General features: G+C 40.8%; 2 protein-coding genes across 3 annotated transcripts in view; one reads left to right on the forward strand and one right to left on the reverse strand.

Annotated features, from left to right (window-relative positions):
- The window catches only part of Aldh6a1 (aldehyde dehydrogenase 6 family member A1), a 19,264-nt gene extending 12,551 nt beyond the window's left edge, over positions 1-6,713 (forward strand). Inside the window, exons 8-12 of one of the 2 annotated variants that reach the window (XM_005086387.4) lie at positions 210-399; positions 574-755; positions 2,952-3,131; positions 3,538-3,636; positions 5,029-6,713. In XM_005086387.4, the coding sequence (XP_005086444.1) occupies positions 210-399; positions 574-755; positions 2,952-3,131; positions 3,538-3,636; positions 5,029-5,133 (756 nt within the window). In that variant the 3' untranslated portion in view covers positions 5,134-6,713. Of the gene's footprint in view, positions 1-209; positions 400-573; positions 756-2,951; positions 3,132-3,537; positions 3,805-5,028 lie in introns of those variants that run through there. The other variant, XM_040742763.1, reaches the window with a different exon arrangement.
- The window catches only part of Bbof1 (basal body orientation factor 1), a 27,411-nt gene continuing 11,505 nt past the window's right edge, over positions 3,320-19,225 (reverse strand). Inside the window, exons 5-12 of the mRNA XM_013125481.3 lie at positions 16,873-16,953; positions 13,869-13,939; positions 12,369-12,513; positions 10,312-10,805; positions 9,324-9,425; positions 7,329-7,400; positions 7,059-7,170; positions 3,320-3,766 (exon numbers count right to left, since the gene is read on the reverse strand). Of these exons, the coding sequence (XP_012980935.1) occupies positions 3,752-3,766; positions 7,059-7,170; positions 7,329-7,400; positions 9,324-9,425; positions 10,312-10,805; positions 12,369-12,513; positions 13,869-13,939; positions 16,873-16,953 (1,092 nt within the window). The 3' untranslated portion in view covers positions 3,320-3,751. The remainder of the gene's footprint in view (positions 3,767-7,058; positions 7,171-7,328; positions 7,401-9,323; positions 9,426-10,311; positions 10,806-12,368; positions 12,514-13,868; positions 13,940-16,872; positions 16,954-19,225) is intronic.

Genomic DNA, 19,225 nt, shown 5'->3' on the forward strand with positions numbered 1-19,225 from the left:
ACATTTCCTTGGCATGCATGAGACCTAGATTCAATTCCCAATACTGCAAAATTTAAAAATTAATTTTTAAAAAATCTTTGTTCAAAATAACAAAAGATACAGTCTTTCTTCCTTAAATTCTCATTTCATATATATTAGATTCTTTGCTTAAGTTTTTGGCTTACCTGAATTTAGCTAAGATGATCTGTGTACTTTCTGAATTTCTTTAGGGAGCCAAAAACCATGGGGTAGTCATGCCAGATGCCAATAAGGAAAATACACTAAACCAACTGGTTGGAGCTGCATTTGGAGCTGCTGGCCAACGCTGCATGGCTCTTTCGACAGCCATCCTTGTCGGGGAAGCTAAAAAGTGGCTGCCAGAGTTGGTGGAGCGTGCCAAAAATCTGCGAGTCAATGCAGGTAACTTTAGACTTTGCTTCTGTGGCACTAACTTCTTAGATTTAGCATTGGCCTTGTCCAGGGAAGCAGCTGTGTATACTAATACTATTCCCTCTCTTTAACTCTACTTGTCATTTATTTCATCAGTTAGATTTTATTTTGGTAAAACCTTAGACACGTCTCCTTGTTTCATAGGGGACCAGCCTGGAGCTGATCTTGGCCCTCTGATCACCCCCCAGGCCAAAGAGCGAGTCTGCAGTCTGATCGATAGTGGAACAAAAGAGGGAGCCACCATCCTTTTGGATGGGCGAAAAATTAGAGTCAAAGGCTATGAAAATGGTAACTTTGTTGGGCCAACCATCATCTCTAATGTCAAGGTAAACAACTCTGGATTATTTTGCAAACGCAAGAGCTGAAGACACCTTAGACCCTATGGAATCTCCAATTTATAAGTGAAGATATTTAAAACTGTAACTCTCACCAGGGTTGCTCAGTTATTCCCAACCAGAGCTCTTTTCACTATAAGGTACATGCCTGGTTTGCTTTCTGTGACTGTGATAAAACATGACTAAAGCTACTTAGGGAAAAAGGGGTATACTTGATCACAGCCAATCACTGAGGGAACTCAGGGCAGGAACTCATGGCAGGAGCCTGGAGGCAGGGACTGAAGCAGAGACCATGGAGGAAGGCTGCCTACAGGCTTGATCCCCATGGATTGTTTACCTTGATTTTATATACAACACAGAGCCACCTGCCCGGGGATGGCACCACCCGCAGTGGGCTTGACCCTCTCTAACCAATTAGTAACCGAGAATACAACATAGATATGCCCACATGCCCATCTAATAGAGGCATTTCCTCAGTTAAGGTTCCCTTATCCCAGGTGCTTGGGCATGTCAAGATGACATAAACCAACCACTACAGTAGACTCTCCCTGGGTAAAGATCCTCAGCTTTGCTGAGATGCAGCCTCCGTCACAGCTACTCTGGTGTATAGTATAAAATCAACCACATACATGCTGTTATCCAGTAAAATTTTATTTACAGACACACATTTGGATTTTATAAGTTTATGTCATGAATAGTCCTCTGAATGTTTTCTTAACCATTAAAAAAAGGTAAAGACATGGGGCGGAGGTGGCACACACCTTTAATCCCAGCACTTGGGAGGCAGAGGCAGACGATCTCTGAGTTTGAGACCAGCCTGGTCTACAAGAGTGAGTTCCAGGACAGCCTCCAAAGCAATACAGAGAAACCCTGTCTCAAAAAACAAAAAACAAAAAAAAAACAAAAAAAAAAACCAAAAAAAGGTAAAAACTATTCTTAGCTCGTGGGTTGTATAAGAACAATCAGCTGCCACATCCGGCCTGCAGACAGATGTTAAGCCCTTGTCTTACGTCGCCTTTTCCACTTGCTCATAGCTATTGTAGTGCCCCAGTCAATATATTAACTACCCAGTAGAAGATCTTACCCTGTGCCCAAAAGTTACTTCCTCTTTACCAGAATGAAACAAACGAAAAAGAAATCATCTATTAACTTTTATTGATCAAATTTGAAAGTCTCTCATCTAACCTTCATGATTAAATTGAGGCAAGCTTTTTGTTGTATGTCTTCACTAATCCTGAAAGATCACAGGTTGAAGTTTTTTTGCCACAGAATTTCAAAGGAAAAACTTACTAAAAACAAACACAGCTGACTAGGTGCAACAGTGAAGGATGTTTTGAATGTTTAACTAGAACCCAATATCAAAATTGGAGATGTATTTGGAAGCAAAGGAATGAATGAGAATGGATATTTTGTTACAGAGCATTCAATAAGAAGTTTCTGGAAAAGTTTTTTTTTTTTTTTTTTTTGTTTTTTTTTGGTTTTTCGAGACAGGGTTTCTCTGTGGCTTTGGAGGCTGTCCTGGAACTAGCTCTTGTAGTACGCCAGCCTCTGGTGTACTTAATATACTTGATTCATAAAAATGACTTTTCCCAGGGCAGTGGTGGCACATGCCTGTAATCCCAGCACTTGGGAGGCAGAGGCAGGCGGATCTCTGTGAGTTCGAGGCCAGCCTGGTCTACATAGCAAGTTCCAGGACAGCCAAGGCTACACAGAGAAACCCTGTCTCAACAAACAAACTTTTCATGTAATTTTCATTAACAATTTATGAAACAAGTTATACAGGTATTAAACAGATAGCTGGTGGGGGCTGGAGAGATGGCTCAGAGGTTAAGAGCACTAGCTGCTCTTCCAAACATCCTGAGTTCAAGTCCCATCAACCACATGGTGGTTCCCAATCATCTATAATGAGATCTGCTACCATCTTCTGGCCTAGGTGTACATGGAGGCAGAACACTGTATGTATAATAACCTTTAAAAAAAAGAAGCTGGTGATGGGTCTTGAATGTGAAATAGAGTACTAAGAAGCAATGAGTGTGAGAATTCCAAGTTATTTATATGGTGGCACAGCAGTAAGAGAAGATGAAAGATGCATGTGGAGACAATGGGTAGTGAGTCAGAGTGCCAAAAAAGCATAAAATACTCAGTTCAAAAAGCTGACTTCTTTTCTGGATCCATCTCTCCTGACAGCCAAGTATGACCTGTTACAAGGAGGAGATTTTTGGTCCAGTTCTTGTGGTTCTGGAGACGGAGACATTGGATGAAGCCATCAAGATCGTAAATGACAACCCCTATGGAAATGGAACTGCCATCTTCACCACCAATGGAGCCACTGCACGCAAATACTCTCACATGGTGGATGTCGGACAGGTGTGTGTGTGTGTGTGTGTGTGTGTGTGTGTGTGTGTGCGTGTGGGTGTGTGTGCGCGCGTGTGGGTGTGTGTGCGCGCGTGTGGGTGTGTGTGCGCGCGTGTGGGTGTGTGGGTGTGGGTGGGGGGGGTTGAAGATCCTTACCGCTAAAAGGAGGAACCAGTAAACAACCATCAGTCAACTGCAACTTGTTTGAAGACTGTACCTTTAATTGCCCATAATTCCCCATTCCTTCCTCAGGAATAAAGGTTCTTAGGGTGGAGCAAAAGGTACAAGATGACTTCTTAAAATTGCTATCTCCAAAAACCCAAACCAAACAAAATCTACAAACCAAAAAAAAAAAAGTAAAATTGAACTCTGTGTTTGAGCCTTTGGTCAGTACTTGAAGCGCATTTGTTCTTTTCAGGTGGGCGTTAACGTCCCCATTCCAGTGCCTTTGCCGATGTTTTCCTTCACCGGTTCTCGATCTTCCTTCAGGGGAGACACCAACTTCTATGGCAAACAGGTAACTTTTGAGTTGGAATCCTCTTTTCCTTTGAGAAATTTTCTTGAACATATTCAGAGCAAGATTACATATGGAAGGACTGGCTGGTATCTGCTATGGAGTCATCTTTTCTGCTCTATTTCTCCGGCCCCTAAAAAAGGATTTAAAAGTTAACAAAATTTTGCCAAACCTGTCTCTTCATGAGTAACTCAAGGCAATGGGTTTAGAGGAGCGAGCATAAGGAAATCCAAATCTCTGTACAGATCATTTCTTTTTCCTGTGATCCTCCATCATCTGAATGACTTCTATCCATTTATCATGTCTTGCTTATTCTTCTACAACAAATTGTACATATATTAGGTGGGGTGGGATTGAACACAGGTCTTACACAGTCTTAAGTGTACTAAAGGTTTTGGTGATTTAGAAGTGGATCCATATACTATTTTAGGTTTGCTACTTCATATAATGTAGCACATTATCACTGACTACTAGACATAGAAATTGTTGAATACCAGTTATTTGCCATATTATTTCAGTTTCTCCTTACAACATTGATACAAGGTAAGTTAGTATCACAGACAGGGCTCAAGGGTAAAAGCAGGATTTGAGCAAAGTCTGTTGGCTTTGCTGCAGTCAGCTCCGAAATAGTGACCTGAATTTTTTTTAAAAGGTATTTATTATGTATACAGTGTTCTGCCTTCGAGTATGCCTGCAGTACAGAAGAGGGCACCAGATCTTGACAGATGGTTGTGAAACACCATGTGGTTGCTGGAAATTGAACTCAGGACCTCTGGAAGAGCAGTCAGTGCTCTTCTAAGCCATCTTTCCAGCCCCCGTGGCCTGAAATTTTAACAAGATTACATTGTTCAGTTTGTCTACTTTGATACCCTTATACTTAAAATTCCAACTTCAGTATATTAATGATGTCTAAGGATTGACTGTTTACTATGTGGCAGGTATTATTGTAAGTGTTTTTATTATTTAATTCTTTGTGTGAGAGGTAGGGAGGGGATATCTATGCAGAAGACAGAGGACAACACTGGGTGTTGGTCCTTGCCACCTTGACTCCTTGTCATTTGCCAGACTAGCTGGCCCTTGAGTTTGCTGAGAATCTTCTATTTCTACCACCCTCTGCATTGTTTTGGAGGTTGTCCTGGAACTCACTCTGTAGACCAGGCTGGCCTCGAACTCACAGAGATCCGCCTCTGCCTCCCGAGTGCTGGGGTTAAAGGTGTGCGCCACCAACGCCCGGCTCCAGAGGTGCTCTTAATAGCTGAACCATCTCTCTACATTCCCATAAATGTTTTAGGTATCTCATGAACATTGGATTTTGTGGCATCAATTATTCAAACATTAATTTAAAGCTCTAGACTCCTAGAGTATAAGCTGACTGTGTCTCTTTGTCCATTTTAGGGCATCCAGTTTTACACTCAGCTAAAGACTATCACATCTCAGTGGAAAGAAGAGGATGCCACTCTTTCCTCACCTTCTGTAGTCATGCCTACCATGGGGCGTTAGGAACACGTTCTTCAAGAGTCAGTTCAACCGCAGTAATTTCCCTTCACTCTTGGCCACCCTCCCTTGCCATCTTTGCTCAAATCAGATCCATGAGTTGAAGTCAAACTCTGTCTCACAACTGTCAGTTCCTTCACATTAATAGGGAGACTGCAGGGAAACACTAATGTAATGCACTTGCTCTGCACTTGCTCTTCATATGTCTGTTCTGGGGGTAACTTGTAATTGTGAAGTGTTGACCTGGAATGAGAGCTTAGAACCATCTTCTAACAGTTCTCGTCTTCTGATGACTTGGAGGGCAATGTCAGTATAGGGACAGATCTTCCAGTAATTGCAAGATCTCTTGGATAGGGAAATGGGATGGACACAGTTCACCCTCTACTTGAGCCTCAAACACAGCCCTCCATTGATTCCCACACTACAAAGATGTAACCTACTTTTACTTGCCCCACATTGTGACACCTGCTTCTTTTCTGCTTGGTGCCACCTTCTTTTGATTCATGACCACTATTTAATCCTATCACTGTCCATGTTCTTTTCTTAAAATGCTTCTCAGATACCTCAGGATGCAAGTGATATGTCAGCTTTTCATTATGTGTGCCATTTTTCATGGTTTGCTTTAGCAATCATTAATACTCCAGCCATTAATTCACATGCAAATAAATCCTTAGAAAAATTATTTCACAAGTTATTTTTGACCCAGCAATCAAAGAATGTTCCAATTACGAATGTGGGTAAGATACTTTGCCTTAACCTATTATTTGCCAAAATTTATGCTATTCTTTCTTTTGCCAGTACTTCTCATTAGTTGTTACTCTTTAATGAAAGATCTCTTCACACAGCAGAATTGGCCGGGCTACCAGAAACTTAAGTTTCCATGCCTTCACAGTGCCACCACTTGATCACAGGCTTTAACCTTGCTTCTCTGATGCTCCAACTCGAAGCCAGAAGAGGCTGATGTGCTGGACACAATAGCTGGTCTGTCCTGTGTCAAGCCCGGCTTTCTGCACTAGATGGCTGCTGGCTCTGCTAGCCAAGTCTCCAGTGCACAGTACGATGTGGTGCTGGTCATTCACTGCGCTGCTCTGCAGTCCATCAGGTTAGCCGGTGAGTTCAAGTGAAGGTGGGAAAAACCTTACAATTCCTCGGGTAGAATTCAGAGCCTTCAGTCACTCTGATTTTCTGTTTCCCATCATAAAGCCAAGAGGAAATTTGTAGTTTGTGATTACAACCCAGTAATTTTGAATTGGGTTGAAAAATGGTTATCATCTAAATTCCAAGTAGCATTTAGTCACAGAGACTCCTAACATTTTTCTTAGATATGAAGGAAGTTACTTTTTAAAAACACTGACTGATCAGAACTGTGTCACTCTAATTAGAATAAACTGATCTGGTCAGCTTTCTGTGCTCAAAGAGTTTATTTCTTAGATGAAATCTGCCGTCATATTCAGGTTAGTGTAACTAAAACAGAAAACCAGAATTTTCCCTTTTTGCTCTTTTATGACCTCATTTGAATTTTGTCAGATTGTGTACTAATTATGTATAACCAAGTACAAATAAAAAACCCTTGGGGGGAAAACACAGTTTTGGGAAAAAAAAATGGTCTTTTCCTTCCTTTGTTCTCTAGGTTATACTGATTTGTGCTTCTGACCTATCCTCAAAGCCAAGAATTGCAAAGGCAGTATGTGCTTCTATAAAAGACAGGATAGCCAGGCAGTGGTGGTGCACACCTTTAATCCCAGCACTCGGGAGGCAGAGGCAGGTGGACCTCTGTGAGTTTGAGGCCAGGCTGGACTGACAGCCTCCAAAACAATACCGAGAAACCCTGTCTCGTAAAAAAAAAAAAAAATTCTGTGAACTAGCAAAAAGACATCACATAGTGAAAGGTACCAGTGGTGCACTGTCTGACCAGATAGTAGATTCCTTACTATGTCAGAGTCCTGTAATCCTTTAGGAATACCCGGTGACATCATTTTATTGGAGTCTGACACTGGAACTTGCTGGGTGATGAAGGTTTCATCTGGAAGGTTAATTTCTCCCCTATAATAACAAAATAGTGCTGTCAACAGTCATGCATGGAATTTGGTTCAAAAACAACACACTTGCTAAATCATTTTCATTTAACTCCAGCTATAAAATATCCACAAGATACTCTGTGATCAGGCTTTTGCTCATAAATCTAGCAGGAAAAATCTTACCCAGTTTCTTTCATTTCTCCACTGTCAGAAATATAGTCTGGAACAGGAGGCTTAGAACTCTGATTGTATTTCCTGTGATAGATAAACATCAAAAGACAAATGAGGCAATGTCTCCTTGTGCCTTCCTATTTCAATACCCTTAAAATGCTGAGTCAAATTTCAGCTGGGTAAGGTTTCCATTATCAGAATGAGTTTTATACACACACATAGTTTATTTTTGGTTTGGTTTGGTTTACTTGCTTGTTTGTTTTTGGTTTTTCAAGGCAGGGTTTCTCAGCGTAATAGTACTAGCTGTCCTGGGACTTTGTAGACCAAGCTGGCCTAGAACTCACAAAGATCTGCCTGCCTCTGCCTCCCAAATGTTGGAATGGCATGTGCCACCACTGCCTAGTTAAAATATTAAAATATGATGTATTAAGTAATCAAATATAATTATTTTTAAAGATTTATTTATCTATTATGTATACAGTGTTCTGCCTGTATGTATTCCTGTGCACCAGATCTCATTATAGATGGTTATGAGCTACCATGTGGGTGCTGGGAATTGAACTCAGGACCCCTGGAAAAGCAGCCAGTGCTCTTAACTACTGAGCCTCCTCTCCAGCCCCCAAATGTAAAGTTGAGACATGTTGAATTCAAGAAACAAATATTTATGGAGACAACCATAATGAAGGTACTCATGAACAGTGATTAATGTCTAAAGGCAAGGTGAATGAGAGAACTGAATAAAATACCCAACAAAGTTCCCTTCCCACAGATGAACCTCATGGAAGTAGGAGGAAGGATCAGTGAGTAGGAGTACTAGCTGAGAAAGCAAGAAGACAAGAGTTCAAATTTAGCATTTGGAGGAGGACACAGGTAGATCCTGGGAACTAAAGGTAACAACAAAAAGAATTTATGTCAAGTGAATGGCTTTTGGTTGTTTTGAGATAGGGAAATACCTGAGTATGGCCCTGAACTCCTGATCCTCCTCCTTCCACCTCTGGATATAAGAGAAATTATATAAAGGTATGAAGACCTAGATTAGGGACTCTGTCTTCATTGTGAAGGTCAAGAAAGGTCTGACAAAGGAAAAGCTTGGGCTAATATCCAAGGTTAACAGAGCAGAAAGGGAGGAAGTGTGTGCAGAGCACATAGACACAGAACAGTTAGGCAGTGGTACAGGCCCAGGGTACCTCAGAAAGTGTAGGGTAATAAACAGGAAATGGAATGTAATTGATTGTCTATTCTGAATGCATGAGTTTATAGAGATAAAAATATCACATGCTGACTTCTCAAGAAAGTCACATATGCCACTCTTAAACTTGACTTAAGCAAGTCCAATGAAAACAGCATAAATCTATTCAAATAGTAGCAACAGTCAAAACTCTGGTAGTTAAACATGAAAAAATCCTTAGCAAAACACTAGCAGAGGCTAAGTGATTGCTAAGTCATTTATTTTAGTTGTTTACTATTTATACTCCTCTGACTAAGGTCAATTACGAAATACTTTACTGTTGATTCAGTTATACATAGTCAACTATGAACTTTTACCAAGTTCCTAATTATTATTCTTACTTGGGAGGTGGCGGCAGATCAGGAGTTCAAGACTAGCCTCTGTGACAAAGTGAGATATAAGCAGCCTAAGCTACATGACACTCTGCTACAAAACAAACATCAGCCTAAAATAATTTACTCATCTTTGCAAACCAATACAGGCTCAATAGTTAAGTTTCCCTGAAGGTGCCATACATTCAATGATCCTTTGGAAGCATCACCTTAAACATCAGAGATGTATTTTCTCTATCTCCCATTTCCACATCTCCGTTTGTTTTTATGTCTATTTGTTCATCTTCCAGTCTTTGTCTCTAAAAGTTGCAACAGCTGAGAAAGTAGCTAAGGCCTTTCTGGTCACTTAATATATTTCCTTTAATTCTCGATGGCAATACAGTCCTTGTTCCTATGTGGCTTCTAGGTTTGACAAGGTGACATTTCATTACACAAATGGACAATTACCTAGCAGTAATACCATTCATTTTTGCAAAAAGCAATCTTAAGACTTTCTCCTTTTGCTCCCAGGTCAAATCTCCAATATCCACATTTTTTTGAGTACTTGGCCTGAAGAATTAAAAAGAAAAAAAAAACGTGATCAAAGTAAACTTATCTTCTTTAAGTAATACAAAGTATATAAATAGAAAATTTCTATAGAATAACCAGATACTATATAATGATTTCAAAGCAAACTATACACATTACAAAACTATAAAATTTGAAAAGGATTACCATCATGCTACCCAATCCAAAATGTTCTGTCATCATAAAATGAACTGAGAAACACAAAATGTACTGTGATCCACATTGGCAGGTTATAGTGGGCAGACTATTAAAGCACAGTGCTAAAGAGAAACCGAATGCATCTCCAACACAGTCTAAGCTGCCACGGACATCCCACTTGCCACAGTATGAGAAAGTCTCTAGACACTTTGGAAATGTTGAGACTTTTGGCTAATACAGAGATGTAGAGAGCATTACTGAATGCCCTCCAATCCATGGAACATTTCTGTAAGACAGTCATTACAAACAATTATTATATTCATTTTTTAAAATTATGTAATTATTGTTACCTATTAGTTTTTACCTCAGAATAGTAAAGGAATAGCATAAAAGGAACTGAAAAGTATACTTATTAAAAAATGTTTAACCTAGCCAGATGTGGTGGGGGCACACCTTTAATTCCAGCACTTGGGACGCAGAGGCAGGTGGATCTCTGGGTTCAAAGGCCAACTTGGTCTACAGAGCGAGTTCCAGGACAACCTCCAAAGCAATACAGAGAAACCCTGTCTCAGAAAAACCAAAAAAAAAAAAAAGATAAAGAAAGTAACAATAGTCACAGTATAATAGCCATGAAATACTACAGGCATGAGCAAACACAACCTTCTGAGTTCACATTTTTTTAAAGGATAAGAAAACAAGTGCCCAGAAAGACAATATATGACAGCATTACCATTTTTCAGCCTCCATGAGATCCTGATTCACACTATTGGTACTGTGTTCTTTGCCATCAAAGGTCCTGATTCTGGGATACTCTGTTCTTCCCACACATGCTGTTCTCATTTTTAAATTGAAAGCAGCTTGTGCTATCTGCTTGTAATGCTTCCTGTTCATCAGAATCTGCTGTTTCACTTGGTATAGAGCATCTAGAAAGAACTGCTCCACTTCTGTCCTCTCGTCCAGGATGTTCTTAGCCAGCTTCTTCACTCGATTCATTTCCCTGTCCTTCAGCTGAAGAAGCTGCTGCAATTTGTCAATTTCTACCTGGCCTGCTTGGTTCTCTATAATTGCCTTTTGCTGTAGTTTCAAAACTTCAGTCTCAAACTCTGTGGTCATATAAGTCAGTGCATTCTCCAAGCTTACCACCTTCTTCTGAAGAGTTTGGATTTGTGATTTCTGCTGGGTAAGTTGCAAAATCTTTTCCTTAACAAGCAGCTCATTGATTTCCTAAAAAACAGAAGGTGACTTTTTTTCTTTAAACATTCTAGAACTTAAAAGTCCCTCAATAATTTCTATTAGCTAAGGGGATCTGAGCTTCATGTTAGGATAAGGCAATTATTTTGGTTATTTCTGTGGACAGAAAAATACATCCTTGAGTCCCTGCCTAGCCTTTTGAGACAATCCACTGATTTTATTAATTAGGAAGCTTTCAGACTTCCTTTATAATTCTTATGTAATTCCTTTATAACTTATAAGGTTACGTATTTTATATTGTTAAAATAAATAGAACTGCACAAAAGCGACTAGCAAGTCTATAAAGAAAACTGTAGCAGACCCCTATTTGTTTATCCTAACATCCATTCTCCCTTTCCTTCAAGCCAGCTGAAAATTCCAGATTCCCTTGCAGTTCAGCAATGCCAGTGGATTTATTGTTTGTTTGTTTGCTTGCTTGCTTTTTTTTTAATTCCAGACGGAGTTCTCAGTGTAGCCCTGGCTGTCCTGAAACTTGCTCTGCAGACCAAGCTTGCCTTGAACTCAAGAGAACCGCCTGTTCTGTCTCCCAAGTTCTGAGATTGAAGGCATGTGCCACACCAGCTGGCTGAGACATAAGTGGAAATAGGACACTTGGGAAGATTTTGAAAGGAGCCACATTTTTGTTGTTGTTTTGTTTCTTATCTTTCCTCCTGTTGTCTGGAGTAACACTTAGGTCTCTATCAGCCACCCTGGCCATGAGGTTCTCAACATATAAAACCACTAAAATGAAAAAAAAAGTTAAGATGAGGGCTAGAGAGATGGCTCAGCAGTAAAGAGCACTTGCTATTCTTACACAGGAACCAGGTTTGGATCCCAGCGCCCATAAAGCGGCTCACAACTATCAATAACTCCAGTCCCAGGGAGTCTGACGCCTCTTCTGGTCTCCACGGCACTGCATGAGGGCAAACACCATGTGTGCCAAATAAAACACAGCTTTTTAATTGTTAAGAATATAAGCTGCAGCTGGGCGTTGGTGACGCATGCCTTTAATCCCAGCACTCGGGAGGCAGAGGCAGGCGGGTCTCTGTAAGTTCAAGGCCAGCCTGGTCTACAGAGCGAGTTCTAGGACAGTCTCCAAAGCCACAGAGAAACCCTGTCTCAAAAAACCAAAAAAAAAATATTTATATATATAAGCTACATGTTGCAAAGAATTGAGGATTGCTTTCCTTCAAACATCCTCTAGGTAAAAGACTAAATAAACCTTATATAGTGATATCACTAATGTGAGGTCTGTCACAGTCAAACCAGTTCCTACATGATTTATGAGCCAATAATAAAATAAAATGAGTATTCTAAGATATTAGAGGACAAGAGTCATGTTTATATTTCTATTTGTAAAATCATACATAATGTGTCTTTAAAGTTATTTAACAATCTTTTCAGATAAGACAATTATTAAGACAGAAAGAAAATACTACTGTTGTCCTTATCTACCATTATTATGCTCAATTCTTGGTATTTACCAACACAATCTTTAAAAAAGAAGAAAGAGAGAGAGAGAGAGAGAAGAAAGACAATTTAAATTAGAGTGGGAACCTTTTGATGTAAAAGGCAGGAATGACTTTCTTGCAACTTCTTGGAGTTTTTCTGTCGTGTTTCAGCGTCCTTCAAGTGGTATGTAAGAGCCTTGTGAAGATACACATTCTCTTTAAAAACATTTCTTCCAGCAGTGCTCAACTGCCTGAAAGATGTACATACATATATATTTAAGAACCCAAAATATAGGCCTAAGTTTCTTGTGTGGGGGGAGGGAGGATTTGATTCAGGGTCACCCTATGTGGACCAGGCTGGCCTCAAAATCACAGAGATTCCCCTGCCGCTGCCTCTGGAGTGCTGGAATTAAAAGCAGGCATCACAACACCTGGCTCATGTCTAAGTTTTAAATACTACCTAAGAGAACAATGGCATCTTTACATTCCAAACATACAGATCATCACTATGCCAAGGATGTAGTTCAGTGAGAGAGTACTTGCTGAGCATGTGCAAGTCCCTGGGATTAACCCCCTAGCACCAGAGTCTGGGGAAGGGCAGAACACAGGACACACAAGACACTACCACAATTTAACTTATGAGTAACTACTCAATAGGTCAATGGAGACCTTGTGACTAAGATCTTCCTCAGCAGTAAGTGAAAAACATGTCTTAGCTGGTGATGATGGTACAAATTGGTTGACACCTTGAGTGATAGCAAGACCCTGTCTCTTAAAACAAACAAACACACACAACCTAGGAATAGTAGCATATGTTTAATCCTAGCTATTCTGGAAGCTGAGCAGGAGGCTGGCAAGTTCATGGTCTGCTTGAGCTGGCCTTGGCTGTTTCAAAAAGTGAAGGGAAGGTCTGGGGATGTAGCTCTGAGGTGTAATGGATGTGCAAGTCTGGGTTTTCAACTACTAGAACCTCACACACAGTAAAGTGCCACCAATTTTCTATGTCCTCGTGTATCCATATCCGTATGAGGACCTCGAGAACTCCAAGGTGAATCCCCACCCAAAGAAAGCTGCCAGAGTCATCATTACATTAACAAGAAATAAATCATGGAGACCTGGGGTTCGCTGTTGACACAAACATAAACACACTCTCTGGGTATCACACATAAATCTTCTGACAATCCCACACAGTTGCTCTACAGCCCTACTTTAGGTCTGCTTGTAACAGGGTCTCACTAGGCACTTCAGGCTAGCCTAGAACTGGTGAAGTTCCTTCCTCAGCCTCCTAAGCACTGGCATTATTTTAAGTGAGTGCCACCAGGTCTGGACGGCCTATTTTTTTTTCATCAAATTTATTTTCTTAAGAATTTTTCCAACTGAGAGTAACATGTGTAAAAAGTTAAATTAAAAAAAAAAAGAGTGGAGCGTTGGTGGCACATGCCTTTAATTCCAGCACTCAGGAGGCAGAAGCAGGCGGATCTCTGTGAGTTCAAGGCCAGCCTGGTCTACAGAACCAGTTCCAGGACAGCCTCCAAAACAATACAGAGAAAGGGAAGATAAGCTAAGAATAAACTAGACAACAAGGAAGGAAGCAACAGACTCTTACACCACAGCTTCATGGTGGGCTCTCTCGGCCAGCATTACTATCTTCTTCTCAGCCTCTTGTTCCAGACGGTGCTAAAAAACACAAGATGGGAAGTTTAAATGCAAACCCTACTTCTAAAGTAGGTTTTTCATACACAAAGTAATTACTTGAGCATCATATAGAGTCCTTTGTCCAGGAGCTGGAGAGATGCTTCAGCTCGTAAAAGCCCTCACTGCTCTTGCATTCTGGGTTCAGCTCCCAGCACCACATGGTGGCTCACAACCATCTACGACTCCAGTTTCAGTGCCGGACACCTCCTCCAACATCCATAGGCTCCTGCATGCACAAGGCACACATGCATATTCTCAGGCACATACACATAAAATTAAATAAGTAAATAGATTAAAAAAAAAAACCTTGTTCATGTGACCTGATATAAAGAACATGGTGGCGCATGCCTTTAATACCAGCACTTAGGAGGCAGAGGCAGGCGGATCTCTGTGAGTTCGAGACCAGCCTGGTCTTCAGAGGGGGGTTCCAGGACAGGCTCCAAAACAACACAGAGAAATCCTGTCTCAAAAAACAAATTCTCATTGAGGCAGCGATACTCTATGGCCTATCTTGGTTGTCAGCTTGTACACCTGGAACAAGGGAGCCCCAACTGAAGCACTCCTCCACCAGACTGACCTGTGGGCACATCTGCAGTATTGTCTTGATTGCTGGCTGATCCATGTGGGAGGGCTGAGGCCCCTATGTACCTAGGCTTAATAAGAAAGGTAGCAGAACACAATTCTGGGAGCAAACCAATAAGCACTAGTCTCTCCTGGTCCCCGCCTCAGTGTCTGCCATGAGGTCCTGCCCTCACTTCTCTCAGGGTTGTACTGTAGCCTGGGAGTTGTAAGTGGAAATGAACTCTATCCTCCACAAGTTGTTTTTGGTCGTGGTGACTAACATAGCAACATAAATGCAAGATAGAATAATGACATATGCATAAATCAGGAAACAAGACATTTATCTTAGAAAGCAGAGCTGCAAGATATTTTTGCTAAATAAAACCTGATGAACATCACTAATTTTAAAATTGGGGAATGTACAGGGCAGGATGGCACACACCTATAATAACCAGCACTCAGGAGGCATCTCTGTGAGTTCAAGACCAGACTGATCTACATTTTGAGTTCTGGGTGAGACAAGGCTGCATAGTAAGATCCCATCTCAAAAAAAAAAAAAAAAGGCCGGGTGGTGGTGGCGCAGGTCTTTAATCCCATCACTTGGGAGGCAGAGGCAGGCGGATCTCTGTGAGTTCGAGGCCAGGCTGGACCGACAGCCTCCAAAACATTACAGAGAAACCCTGTCTTGTAAAAACCAAAACCAAAAAAAAAAAAAAAAGGAAGGAAGGAAGGAAGAAAAGAAGGGACTAGCTGAGGTCTTAAGCCTTCACAAGATGAGGATATTTCAAGACTCCTGAATAGAAACAACCTAAGTGCCTACCCACTAACTGGTGAATATACACATAATGAAATGCTATTGTCGTAACAGGAACAAAATCCAGTCATTTGTAGCAGCTTTAGCAGAACTAGAGGTCATTGTGCTAAGTGAAATAAGTAAGGCACAGAAAGACAAGTACTGCATGATTTCCCTCAGAAATAAAGGTTGATATCTGGCTGAAGGATAATGCAATATAGAGAGCTTGCCTACCAAGTGTGATGTCCTATGCTCAATCCAGGGCACCACAAAATAGGTAAATGGAAGAGAGATAATCTTATGGGAGTTGAGATTGGAATGATAGTTATGGAGGCCAGGAAAGGTGAACTTGGGAAGGAAAGGGTTCATTTTGCCTACACCTACACATCACAGTTGATCACTGAGAGAAGTCAGGGCAGGAACCTGGAGACAAGAGCTGATACAGAGGTCATGGGGGAATGCTGGTTACTGGCTTGCTCACCATGGCTTACTCAGCCTTTCTTACAGCACTCTGGACCACCAGCCCAGGGATGGCACCATAAACAATGGACTGGGCAATTACTATTTAAGAAATGTCCTACAGGCTTCCCTACAGCCCAATCTTATGGAGGCATCTTCTCAACTGAAGTTCCTTCCTCTCATTGTAAGTGGTACTTACGAGAGGAGATAGATGTCCTTATTACTGAGACGTGATAAACATACCTGTAATCCCACCACTTGGGAAGTGGAGGTGGTAAAGTCAGGAGTTAAAGGCAGGGACCCATTAATAGCAAGTTTAAGGCTAGTCTGGGTCTACCTAAGACCTCATCTTAAAAAAAAAAGTGAGGAACACATTGAAAAGATATATTTAACCTAACTTACATTGTATAAGCAGAGGCAGGCTGATCTCTGAGATTGAGGCCAGCATAGTCTACAAAGCCAAGTTCCAGGACAGCCACGGTTACACAGAGAAACACTGTGTCAAAAAAACAAAATCAAAACATGTATAAATATATTGAGAAACTCCATGGTACACTATTAGTATATACAAATTTCATATTTATTTACTTATTTGGTTTTCTAAGACAGGGTTTCTCTGTGTAACAGCTGTGGCTGTCCTGGAACTTGCTTTGCAGACCAGGCTAGCCTCCAACTCACAGAGATCCGCCTGCCTCTGCTGGGATTAAAGGCATGTACCACCACCACAACCTGGTCAAATTTAATTTTACATATCACTTAAAGATTAAAGAAGAAATCTCTGTGTGGAAAAGAACTAGACACTGGAATATGGAGATTTGCTTTTGCTCTTTTGTATTCTACTTTTTTTTTAGACAAGTCCTGTAGCCCAGGCTTCCATGTAGCCCAGGCTAGTACAGACCTTGACATGGAGCTCAGAGTTGGCTTTGAATTCAAGGTCTTCCTGACTCAGCATCTTAAGTGCTACAATTATGGGTGCACACCACTAAACTTATTTTTTGCTACTTAACATTTTCTAGCAAGATACCAAATGGAATGCTAGAATGCATACAAACATACTTTTATTCTAGTAAACAAAGCATTTCTTAATATTAATATTCTATACCTTTTCTTCAAAAAATCTGTTTTCTAGTCTTCTAAGAGTCTCCTGATGTTTTTTCTCCGAGTTCCTTAAATTTTCTTTCAGCTTAAAAAGGAAAAAAAATTGTTCAAAGATTGAGTGGGACATATTCATAGAAAATTTTGAAAATATATTGTATAACATATAATCTTGAACACAAACACAAAATCAATGTCATCTCCTCTGAGCACATTTTCCTTAACCATCTATAGATTTACTAGGTTGTTACTGAGTTTCTTAATGACTTTTCATGAGTAACAGTTCCCAGGGCATTCAGATATATTCTCTTTTTTTTAAAGATTTATTTATTTATTTATTACATATACGGTGTTCTGCCTACATACCAGAGGAGGGCACCAGATTGAATTGTAGATGGTTGTGAGCCACCATGCAGTTGCTGGGAATTGAACTCAGGACCCCTGGAAGAGCAGTCAGCACTCTTAACCTTTGAGCCACCTCTCCAGCCCCAGATATATTCTCTTAAGATATATGAACTATGGAATCACAAAATACAGTATAAAATATACAAATATAAAAAAGCAGATAGTGGACTGGGGAGATGGCTCAGCAGCTAAAGCACTTCCAAGCAAGAGAAGGCAGCTCAGAGCCCTAGAAGTCATGTAAATGACAGGTGGCTGTGGCACCTACCTATAATTCCAGCTGGAAGATGGAAGGCAAGGACCCCTCAGAACAAGCTAGCTAGGAAGACTAGTTCTGTTTTGTTGTTGTTGTGGGGTTTTTTTGTTTGTTTGCTTTTTGTTTTTTTTTGGTTTTTCGAGACAGGGTTTCTCTGTATTGTTTTGGAGGCTCACAGAGACCCACCTGCCTCTGCCTCCTGAGTGCTGGGATTAAAGGTGTGCGCCACCAATGCCTGTTGGAAGACTAGTATTATCAGGGAACCCTGGGTTTGGTTGAGAGACTCTGCCTCCAAGAATAAGGTGAGTGATTGAGGGAAGATTCCCCTCACCAACCGTAGGCCTCCACACGCATGTACACACACCCTTACATACACACACACACACACACACACATGAAATAAAAGAAAAAAGATAATAAAATTACCTGGGGCCTAGTAGGGTGGCACACACCTTTGTTCCCAGCACTTGGAGGCAGAGGCAAGTGAATCACAAGGTCAAGGCCAGCCTGGTCTATATATCAAGTTCTAGAACAGTCAGGACTATACAAAGAAACCCTGTGTAAAAAACAAAACCAAAACAAGAATTATCATATAAACACTCTTCTGGATATTGTCTATGAAGCTGTTTTGAGAAAGGTTCAGGGGACTGGCAAGATAGCTAAGTGATTAAGGACATTCAATGTTCTTCCAGAGGCTTGGTCTCTAACATCCATGTTTGCTGTTTACACCTGCCTGTAATTCCAGCTTTGAGCAATCTAACATCCTCTTTTGGCCTCCATGGGCACAAACACAGATATACTTAATAGAATATATTATATATAAATAAAAACAATCTTTTGAAAACAGAAAGGCTCAGCTCAAGAGGCAAGAAGCCCGAGTGTGGGCAGCACCATCCAGTAGTTTTGGGCCCAGAACTGAATGAGGAGAAAGCACACAGAGGACCAGCACTTCTCATTCTTTGCTTCCTAAGTGTGGGTGTGCCCGGCTGCTTCACATTCGTGAGGTCATGACATCCCCATCATGATGGACTACTCAAATTGTGAGCCAAAATCTCCCTTATGTTGCTTTTGTCATAGGTAAGACTTAAATAATATAAGGACAGCACAGTAAATATTTAATGTCTTAATATTCTTTCACCTATAGCTTAACAATTTTCTATATTATAATCTGTTCTAATGTACTGTCTTCATTCTATAATTTCTTTTTTGTTGTTGTTGTTTTGGTTTTTCGAGACAGGGTTTCTCTGTGTGGCTTTGGAGCCTGTCCTGGCTCCAAACCAGGCTCTGTAAACCAGGCTGGCCTCGAACTCACAGAGATCTGCCTGCCCCTGCCTCCCGAGTGCTGGGATTAAATGCGAGCGCCACCAACACCCGGCTATTCTATGATTTCTTTCAGATGTTCTTTCTTACTGTTTCTTACATTTTTGAAATGGCTTATTTTGTCATACTTTCAAAACTAATGTCAACATACCAGTTCATATATGGCTCAAACATTCCCCCATCCAGGTGCCTGGAAATAGATCTTTGTTTGATGTATCATTATACTTCCCAAAATCTATATATCAATACATTTTTCAAAAGATAATTAGTGGGGCCAACGAAATGGCTTAATGGGTAAAGATACCCTGGATCCACACAGCAAAAAGAACTGACTGCTATTGTGACTTACACACACACACACACACACACACACACAAAAATA

Source organism: Mesocricetus auratus, unplaced genomic scaffold (assembly GCF_017639785.1).
Source record: "Mesocricetus auratus isolate SY011 unplaced genomic scaffold, BCM_Maur_2.0 Super-Scaffold_15014, whole genome shotgun sequence".
Lineage (NCBI taxonomy): Eukaryota > Metazoa > Chordata > Mammalia > Rodentia > Cricetidae > Mesocricetus > Mesocricetus auratus.